A 10,931-nucleotide genomic window follows, 5' to 3' on the forward strand; every position below is an offset into this window, starting at 1 on the left:
AAAACAAATATAATTTTTACATTCCCATTTGTTCCAATAGCAAAAAAAAAATCTATTTATAGTGTTTATATGACTTTACAAAAGAGGAAAAAAACATTGATTTCAATTACGTTGGTCAAAAGAGAGAAAGATGTCAAATTTACAGTCACTTCCTCAGCCATTGTATTGTGATCGGAGAAGCAAAGCTTTTTAAAACTTTGAATTCAATTGAACCATTTGCTTCACAAAATTATTCACTCTTTCTAGGTTTTCGAAACATGCCTGCTATTCAGAACGGTATAACTGTCATGAAAAACTTTTTCAAACAAATTGTTTCAACAATATGTTTCATTGCATGTTTTATCTGTTAAATGAAATGTAATACGTGTTATTTTAATAATTTGCTTCTTTTGTTTGTTTTATGGAGAGCTTAGTTAATCAGACCAATAAGACACTAATAGCTACAACCCGTCCTTTTTATCATACAAATGTGTCATTAAGAATGTATAAAACTGATTTAAAATCAGGTAAAACCCATATAGACATGGGTTCACAGAGATCACTCCTAACAATGAACAATTAACATTTCTAAACATTTCAAAAGTTATGATACAACAAATGCCGTACTTTGGCAGTTTGATACATGCTCAGAATCACAGGCTTTGAAATAAATGATTCGCGAAGGTTTCGAAGCATCATGAAAGCGCTCAGCATTAGTATTAGAAACGCTTTTGCAGCAGCATTAACTAGTTTTCTGTCATTTAATGCCAGTGTAATCACGAAGTACAGTGTTATAATGTACTGTACATACACAAGTTTTTTATGAAAATGTAAACATTTATTATTCAGTGTTAACAGCTGTGAAAACACGTCTTCACAGTCCATTGCTTGAGCTCTCCAGAATCTCACACAAAGTGGAAGGTCATCTGGTACTTTTCTTGTACTGTTTTAATAATACAGCGAATTTGAACATTCTACGTACTATATTTTTCAGTTAATATATAGGAAAGTATGCGTGTTCAGATGCCGCCATATTAATTCATTATTTTGCATTTGTTGTGCCGTGTTGTCTTCTTATTATATTTGTGCCACATTTATTTTAGTTTCTTTTTGTACTCTGAAACCTGTGGGAATGCCTTTATTTGTCAAAATTAATATTAGATTGTCAGATTGTGTCCTCTTTAGATTGTCAATTAAATAAACACAGAATGACTTTGGAGGTTGAATTAGTTTGATTTGGGTGCCAGACCTGTTCGGACCCTCTACTGTTTTACCACCTATCGGGGTTTAGCATTTCTCCCGGGAGCTCATTATTCCAAACTCTGTTTGGCTGTGCCACAACAAACAATATGCATGTGTGTACACCCGTATGTGTGTGTGAGAGAGTCTGCCAGCGGTGAAGCAGCAAGCTGGCCCAGGTTCTGCTTTTCTGATTGATCTTCAGGTGACAGGCTGTGTCAGGGGCTCATCGCCAGCCTGTCAGCGCCTCACCTCCCTTCTCTCTCCTCTATCCAGTCCCTTTCCTTCCTCTCTCTCTTTCTTGTCCTCTCTTCTTCTCTCTCTTCTGTCATCCTGCCAGAGATCAGGAGCAGCTGCTGTCCCAGGGGTCCAACTGTCTCCTAGATGCTTCTTCTCTTACGCTGGCCAAACAGTTAAAGAACTGTTTGTGTGCGTGGTTTTATGTGATTTGCGAAATTCTGGCACACAAAAAAAACTGTCTTGTTCACTAACCACTTGCAATCCAGTTTAGCCAGGTGTTAAGTGTGCTGAAGTAGCGTTGCACTGTGAGTATTTAAATGAAGTCATTATCATTCTTTTCTGTGCAAACACGCCTCTTTTCTAGGCAACTTTGGCTTATAGATTATAACTATTTGCCTGGTGGGTATAACATTGTGCTATTAAACTGAATTAAAAAATATTTCTGTGTACATTTTCTGTTGGTTGTGGCAGCAGTTATTGGTGCAGTATTGGTGCAAGTCAGTTGTGAAAAAAAAAAAAAGTGAAAGTGAAAGTGACGTGACGTGACATGTGGCCAAGTATGGTGATGCATACTCGGAATTAGTGCTCTGCATTTACCCATCCAAAGTGCACACACACAGCAGTGAACACACACCCAGAGCAGTGGGCAGCCATTTATGCTGCGGCGCCCGGGGAGCAGTTGGGGGTTCGGTGCCTTGCTCAAGGGCACCTCAGTCGTGGTATTGAAGGTGGGAGAGAGCGCTGTACATTCACTCCCCCCACCTACAATCCCTGCTGGTACAAGACTCGAACCCACAACCTTTGGGTTATGAGTCCGACTCTCTAACCATTAGGCCACGACTTCCCCGGTGCAGTATTAGTTTGGAAGTAAATTTTTGTTGATGATATCACGATATTAATATTTTTATAGAAACATAATAATAATAAAAAAGTAATTATAGACCATCACAAATTGTATTCATTTTATGTTTTGGTATTATTTTATTTAAACAGATGAACATTGACATAAAAGAAACAGGTTTATAAGTATTCATATGGTTCAGAATGCAGCGGCTAGGCTCCTGACTGGGGTTAAAAAATATGAACACGTCACACCGACGTTAATGGCATTACATTGGTTGCCGGTTCGCTACGGAATTGATTTTAAGGTCCTTTTAATGGTGTATAAAGCTTTAAACGGCTTGGCACCTTCTTACCTTACTGATCTTTTGTTGGAATATGACCCAGGGAAGTCCTTGAGATCATCAAATCAGGGAATATTAGTGGTTCCAAGAACAAAATTTTAACTCAGAGGTGACCGGGCATTTGCAGTAGCTGCGCCAAAACTGTGGAATAGCCTGCCGGCTAGTATTAGGACTGCCAGAACTGTAGGAAATTTTTAATCAAAACTGAAGTTTTATTTGTTTGAAATGGCTTTTAACAAATGACATAGTGTCATGTTATAATTTGCATGTATTCACTTTTATTCTTTATTTTATTTTTTGGAAACTATTGCTTAATGTTTATGTACAGCACATTGGTCAACAGCTGTTGTTTTAAATAGTGCTTTATAAATAAAGTGACATTGACATTGACACTGACATATTAAAATTGCTTCATTTTGAGAGGGACATCGCTAATGAATGTATTGACTTATATTTCAGTTAGTGAATCAGATGTTTGATTCAGTAACCGCTTGTATTAATTCATTGTTTATTCAGTTCATTTAGAGTTCATCAGACTGATTCAAACAAGTAACTCCTGAGCATGTGAGTCTTATGAATTACTTGTTAAATTCTTAATCTCAAATTACTCATTTGTTCTTGAGTCAGACTGCACAGATTGCTCTGTGTGTTTGCTTTTTGCGTGCGATTAGAGAAGACAGAACGACCAAATAGAAAGCCCTCAACAGTCTTTATCTCAGAACATTTCGTTTTACTACTTTTCTTTTGTGCTTTTGTCATTTTTATTTATTTGTTTATTTTATTTATGTTTAGCTTTAACTTGTATTGAATCAGACATTTGGTTTAGTAACCACAGGTCAATTCAGCAAGTTTATTCAGTTCATTTAGAGTTCATCAGACAGATTCAAACAAGTAACTCCTGCGTTTAAGATTCTTTTTGAATTATTTGTTAAATTATTAATCTGACTTAAATGAATCGGACTACACAGATTGCTCTGTGTGTTTGCTTCTTGCATGCGATTAGCGAGGACAGAACAACCAAATAGAAAGACCTCAACAGTCTTTATCTCAGAACATTCAATTCAGACTGCAAACTAATGTAATATTTTGAATTACTTTTGTTTTTATTAAAATTTTATTTAAAATTTTAGAACTTTTGTTATGTGCTTGTGTCATTTTCATTTAATTTATTTTTATTTCTGTTTAGCTTTAATTTATATTTATTTCAGTTTTAGTGATTTTAATATTTAAACTTATTTATTTCAGTTTTTTGCCAAGGCAACATTTGTTTTTCATAAAATATTTATATTTCTTTATTTCAGCTTTATTTCAAATAATAAAAACGATGTTTAGTAGTTTTCGTTATCTGTAACAACACTGCAACGTGTTCATAACGTGTTTGTGCTACTATCTAATTTGCATAATTACTATTGTGAATTAGGCGCAAAAAAAAAACTGCACGCGCAAATGAAAGGTGCTATTAGTGGGCAGTTAATTTTTAGTAAATGCTGAAGTGTCTGCTCAATCACACATGCACACACTCCACGCGTGCTGCGGGACATTCGGTGACCTTCTGTGTCGTGTATGAGTGGCCCAAAGTGCGCCACAGTTAATGACTGGCTCATTTACACAGTCTCTGTTTTAATGAAGTATTAACATGCGCTCGGAGAGTAATTACAGGTCCGTTCCCGTCGGGCTTGTCAGACTGCACCAGGGAGTGCAGATGGAGGAAGGGTCAACTGTTCACACTCTCTTATATGCTAATCAATATGAGTCCATTTACAATAAAGGTTCATTTGCAAAGCCATACAATAAGCAGCATTATTATTTGTCAACAGCATCACTCTGATGTTTTTTGGTTTATGCCAGCAACAGATTGTAGCTTGCGGCATCTAATGTCTCAAAAATTGCTTGCTAATGAAAAGTGTTTTATTATTCACTCTTTTTAATTAAGTTTAAAGTTTGACGCTTCACAATGAGTGTGAGAGTTTTAAATAAAAGGTTTTAGTGCTGGAGGTGCTATATTTACATATTTTGCAGCATGATTTTGTTGTTATAGAATGGAATCAGCCTTGTGTCTCTCGCCAGAATCATCTGAGCATATTTCAACGTTGTTTCACAGCATTGTGTTGTTATCAGATCAGGAGACAGCCTTTATTCAAATCAAAAGCTGACATGGCCATCCTTTAGTGAATCAGAGAGGCCGCTCCACCTCTAAAATAAGAAAAGAGGAGCTTCTGTTATCTACAAGAAGATTCAGCGGTCTCTCTCCCTCGGGTTTCCTCTGAAACAAACTGTCTCCTGAAGCTCTGCAGTGCATTTTTGTCTCTGCGCTCCCATGACACTGCGCTCCCTTCCTTTTCTTCCTGTCCTCTCGGCAGAGGCTTTAATCCTACGCGGTGTGCGCTATCCATGGCCCGGGTGGCTGTCCTCATCTGGCTTTGTGTTTGTAATGAGAGGGCAAGATTGTGTTGTCTTTGATCTGAGGTGCTTCAATCTTACTGCATGCTTCCTCGTGTAAGGCTGGGATTTGCTATTGTGTGTGTTTGGATCATTTGCTCGCCTTCCCTGACCCCTCCTGCACACACAGCTTCAACATGCTTCCTGTTCTTTTACTATTTACTGTTCTTTTTCAACCTCAATTCATTTTTTATTCTCATTTAGTCGCACCTCATCTCATTCTCTTCTTTGTCTTCTAGTCTCAGGTAATCCTCTGTGTTCTCATAAAGTCCTATTGTGAGACAAGTCTTTTTCACTTCTCTTTATGGTAAACCTCATCATGTCTGTTCTTGTCTCAACTCTCGATTCTTATGGTGTCTCTCATCTCGTTCTGTCACATCTTCTCTTCTTGTCTCTCATCTCATCTCATTTCCTTTTCTTTGTGTTCTAGCCACTCTTCTTGTCTTTTCTCATCTAGTGTCATCTATTTTCATCTTCTCATCTAGTCTTCTCTGACGTCTAGTCTGTATATTCTGTCTCTTCTCATTTAGTCTCATCTCATCTTTTCTCATTACTGTCATCTAGTTTCTGTTGATACTGTCTCATCTTATCTAGTCTCTTCTCCTCTGTCATAGTCTGTTCATTCGTTCTCTTCTCATGCAGTCTCATATCATTTCATCTCATAATTTCTCTTCTTCTCTGTCATCTAGTCTCGTCTCATCTCATCTTTTCCCTTATATTCTCCTCTTTTCTTTGTTGTCTAGTCTCACTTCATGTTTTTTTATAATGTCTTGGACCTCTCATTTAGTCCTAGTTTTTCTGTCTCAGTTTATTATGTCTCGTCTCATCTAGTCTCTTCTCATTTAATATCAGATCTTCCCATCTAGTCTCCTCTCTTCTTCTTTGTCATCTAGTCTCAGTTCATCCATTCTCTTCTCATCTAGTCTCATCTCATATTTTCTCATTTAGTCTTCTGTTCTCTATCTAGTCTCAGTTCATTCTGTCTCGTCTTGTCTCATCTCATCTAGTCTTATCTCATCTGTTCTCATTTAGTCTTCTATTCTGTGTCCTCAAGTCTCCATTCATTCTGTCATGTCTCATCTAGTATCATCACATCTCATCTCTTCCCATATATTCTTCTCTCTTCTTCATTGTCATCTGGTCTCAGTTCATCTTTCTCTTCTTACGTAGTCTCATCTTTTCTGATTTAGTGTTGTCTCATTTTATCTCATTATTTATCATCTAGTCTCCTCTTCTTCACTGTCATCTACTCTCAGTTTATCCTGTCTCTTCTTGTGTAGTATCATCTCATTTTATTTCATTATTTCTCATCCAGTTTCCTCTTCTCTGAGAAAAGGTCTCAGTCCATCCTGTCTCTTCTCATCATGTCTTTTCTTGTCTCTTCTCTTTTCTTCTTGTCTCTTTGCTCTTCTCTCCTCATCTCGTCTCATATTATCTGTGTCATGGGTCCAGCACTATAACTTCTCTTCCTCATCACATCTTCGGTGTCCCCTGAGCCAGTGATGGTGACAGAGTCATAGACTGTAATAGTGCCAGCAGGAACTGCCTGGGACATCTCTATTAACCTTCAGCTGAAGTACTGCACGTGCCGGGACGCAGACTGACAACACTGCGGACCTTTTTTTACCCGCTTTCGCACAATCTCAAAAGTGCCCCTCCTGGGATCTGAAGCACAATAGCTGCTGGAATTTGCTCTCCTAAGCATTAACGTTTGCTGAATTGAATTACTTGGCCCAGGAATTGGCAGAATTACCTCAGTGCTTGTTAATGAGCCTGACGATATTGTTTTACTTCCTATGGGCATCATTAGGTTGTTTAGATTCGACAAGAGACCTGAGCTTAGCAACTCGATAAGAAGCACTCATATTGGTGAGTTAACTTGAATGTTTTCTCTTCCCTTGCAGGAATTCTCTCTGCTACGATTGGACGATTTAGCTGATCAACGAGTCAACATTGTCGGGTTTTCAGTCTTCAACAGGACACATCCTTTCTTTCAGGACTTCGTCCTCAGCCTCAATCGATCCTGGCAGGAGAACTGTGATCATGCTCCTTTTGCAGGAACACCAGTAAGGCTGAGAAACTCTTAGTTAAAGATGTTTTGAATATGCATGATTAAATCAATGTTAAAGGCTTAGTTCATCCAAAAATTAAAATTCTGTCATTAATTACTCACCCTCATGTTGTTCCAAACCTGTAAGACCTTCGTTCATCTTCGGAACACAAATTTAAATATTTTTTATGAAATCAGAGAGCTTTCTGACTCACCATAGACAGCAACTCAACTGAAGCGTTCAAGGCCCAGAAAGGTAGTAAGGACATCATTAAAATAGTTAGTGTGACATCAGTGGTTCAACCTTAATTTTATGAAGCTACGAGAATACTTTTTGTGAACAAAGAAAAAAAAACACAACTTTATTCAACAATTTCTTCTCTTCCATGCCAGTCTCCGCTGCACGTTCACAAGAGTACCACAACACAAAAAGTATTCTTGTAGCCTCATAACATTATGGTTGAACCACTGATGTCACATGGACTATTTTAACCCTCTACCGCACGCATTATGATAGACTTATAGAAAAAAATATTTGACTCTTTTTCTTTTCTAAGAATGGCTTAACTTGAAGTGCTGTAAAAAAAAAATTGGAAAAAAATATTATTTTAAGGTACTTTATGATATGTTGCCATACGTCAACAGCATACAATAGTGGATCTAACTTAGAATAAGTGTAAGTTTACTTATAGTTCATATTTTTCCTCAGAAATGTTGTTTGTGTTGATTCAATTGGTGCTATTATAAGCTTTAACACAATACTTACAGTATAATTGACACCTTATACATACTTTCCAACAACTTATTTTATTTATTCCATTATTTTTTGCTGAATAATGATTAATTTTTTTTAATTTCATTACATTTTTCATGAATGTTATTTAAATTGCAAATTTATACAGTTAAAACAAATATATTGCAGCTGACCTTGCTAGCTAGCTAAACTATTGTAATAATGTCATTCCACTATTGCACAGTGTTGCCGCTTGGCAACACATACATTTGAATGATTTACCAAAAACTAATTTCATAAAAACTTTTTTGAGAGGTGAATATGTCATCATAACATCATAACAGTGATGTTTCTGATTTTTTTGTGGAAGTGACATGGACTGGTCCTTGTTTGTTTGCTTTCAGCAACTACCGACAAGAGACGCAGTATGTCAGAAATCTCGCCACAGAAAAAAACTGCATGTCATGTGACTTACCCAAAGCACATCATTGGCTAAACTAAGGTCTTCTCTTTCCAACCCAAAAAACGAGAACGTTCTCTTAAAGAGACAGTGGCAAGGAAATGAACACAAAGATGGACTGGTCCTTGTTTGTTTGCTTTCAGCAACTACCGACAAGAGACGCAGTATGTCAGAAATCTCGCCACAGAAAAAAACTGCATGTCATGTGACTTACCCAAAGCACATCATTGGCTAAACTAAGGTCTTCTCTTTCCAACCCAAAAAACGAGAACGTTCTCTTAAAGAGACAGTGGCAAGGAAATGAACACAAAGACCATGTTGCCATATGGCCACACCATTTCTGGGCCTTGAATTTTTCAATTGCGTTGCTGTCTATGCAGAGTCAGAAAGCTCTCAGATTTCATAAAAAATTTCCTAATTTGTGTTCCGAAGATGTTCCGAAGTTCTTACGGGTGTGAAAGGACATGAGAGTGAGTAATTAATGACAGAATTTTCATTTTAGAAATTGAAGTGAAATCAGTTACTTTCTTTCTTTCATGAAACACAAAAGAAGATGTTAGGCAGAATGTCCAAGCAACCAATTTATTATCATAAAAGTAGGTGGTGGTTTGTCCTTATGAGCTCCAAAAAACAAAAACATCCTAAAATCATCAAAGTAGCCATATGTTCACTGTGGGTTACACTTATTATACTCTTTTGCTCATTTTGGAGCTTGAAATAATAAATTCACTTTCATTTTATAGAAAAGAGCAACTTGGACCTCCATCCCAACATCTCATTTGGGGTTTTACTGAAAAATTAGAGGTAGAACAACACGAGGGTGAATAAATAATGGCAAAATTAAAATTCTTGGGGTGAACTATCCTTTAAAAAAATGTCTTTTTGTGTTTATGTCTAGTATTCTAAATTAAGTCATTTTTTTGTAACTCAAGGATTCTGTGTTAATTAATTTGGAACAGCCTACTACCCATGTCCTCTTGCTTACCTTGAAGCCGAGGCTATGGCTGTATAATTCATCACACAAAGTCACATATTCACCCTGAGGAATACACACACCCTGCATGTTCACGTCAGCACAGTTATTTCCGTCACTTTGGAAACGAAAACATCTGTATAATGTATTATTCCTGATCTCAGTCCCAGTTTGTACTCCATCAAACATCCAGGGAAGCTAATAGCGAAAATAAATGATCAAAGATCGATCGGTAACATTTCTTTATCTGCTATATGCAAGTAAGTCAAAATAATTAATTTAAAATTTTTGTATTCTAATTAAAGCTGAAGGGGGAAGACTTTTGAAAAATAAATGCCTCCTGGTTTTAGAAACTAGCCCTGGTTGCACTTCTCATTTAATTAGGTCTAATCTTTAATTAATCAGAGGATGGTTTGTAGTCTGGCAGACAGATGAGAGAGAGAACAGATCTAAACCCCACAGTGAGACTCAACTCTGTGTTACACACTGGCCTAGAAATGCAAAGCCTTAAAAACTAGCTTTGCCTAATGTGTTTGATAGGGAAGACACTAACCAAATAGATATTTAAGCCCTGGACTTCATTAGTCAAAGACTAGACTGGCTAGTCTGTGCAGAGATTAACCAGCGAACCTGCATATCTGCCTCAGTCGGCAGCGCGCACACATTGTCATTATGCATTCGCCTAATGAGAGCAGCCAGGACGTTTCCCTGCATGCGACCAGAATAGTTACACTGTTTTTGTTTTTTCTACAGAAAGGAGAGGAACGTAGTCAAGAAAATTTACGCAGACTGCTATTTTAGTCACAAACACATTAAATCTTCCTTCACGACACATACACACACATCTCCACCTCCTCTAAGCTGCTGTGCTGTTCCATAATGCAGCATAACATATCCTCATTAAAGAAAGCTTTAGCACCATAATGCATGTCAGAGGGAAAGGAAACTCCACAATCTTTGCTGCAGTGCATTAACACACCATCTGATGTAATTAAAGTGGTCAGTAATTCAGTTCCAGGGGGCTGAGGGGGCAAAGGAAGTGGTGGTTGTATCACAGTGATCAACAATGAAATGTCTGAATGATTTAATGAAGTTCTGCATGGCCAAATGCATGCAGACAGCCAAACACCCAAATCCATGTGCTTTTTTCAACACTTAATTTTACAACTGCAGGCATTGATAAGTTTCTCACTCTTCTTGAAATGCTTTCCAGTAGATATTAAAACATGGATGCAGTAATTTTCTCCCATTCAAATAAGAGCATCAATGAGGTCAAAGAGGCGGTATTTCATGTTTGTGTATGTGTGTGTACCTACTTAACATATTTTGGGGACAAATTTGTACCCAAAAGTTAGCTAAACCTGACAAAATCTCCAAAAAACTCCCTTTGGGGACATCCTCATTTGACAAAAATTAAGTAAACAAATTTTTTTTTTATTGTAATAATGCCGAAAGTTTTCTATGAGGGGTAGGTTTCGGTGTAGGGTTGATGTAGAATATACTTTTATACAGTATAAAAACCAATATAATATACTTTAAAATAAATAAAAATTCTGTGATGCAAAGCTGAATTTCCATCAGCCATTACTCCAGTCTTCAGTGTCACATGATCCTTCAGAAATCATTCTAATATG

General features: G+C 37.1%; 1 protein-coding gene across 1 annotated transcript in view; it reads left to right on the plus strand.

The window, feature by feature from the left end:
• LOC107585599 (glutamate receptor ionotropic, kainate 4-like) overlaps window positions 1-10,931 on the plus strand; it is a gene marked incomplete at its 5' end in the record, with an annotated part of 199,736 nt that overhangs the window by 127,145 nt on the left and 61,660 nt on the right. The window contains one exon of the mRNA XM_016272688.1: window positions 6,986-7,147. Coding sequence (XP_016128174.1) covers window positions 6,986-7,147 — 162 coding nt within the window. The remainder of the gene's footprint in view (window positions 1-6,985; window positions 7,148-10,931) is intronic.

This window comes from Sinocyclocheilus grahami, unplaced genomic scaffold (genome assembly GCF_001515645.1).
Source record: "Sinocyclocheilus grahami isolate Dianchi unplaced genomic scaffold, SAMN03320097.WGS_v1.1 scaffold72.1, whole genome shotgun sequence".
In the NCBI taxonomy this organism is placed as follows: domain Eukaryota; kingdom Metazoa; phylum Chordata; class Actinopteri; order Cypriniformes; family Cyprinidae; genus Sinocyclocheilus; species Sinocyclocheilus grahami.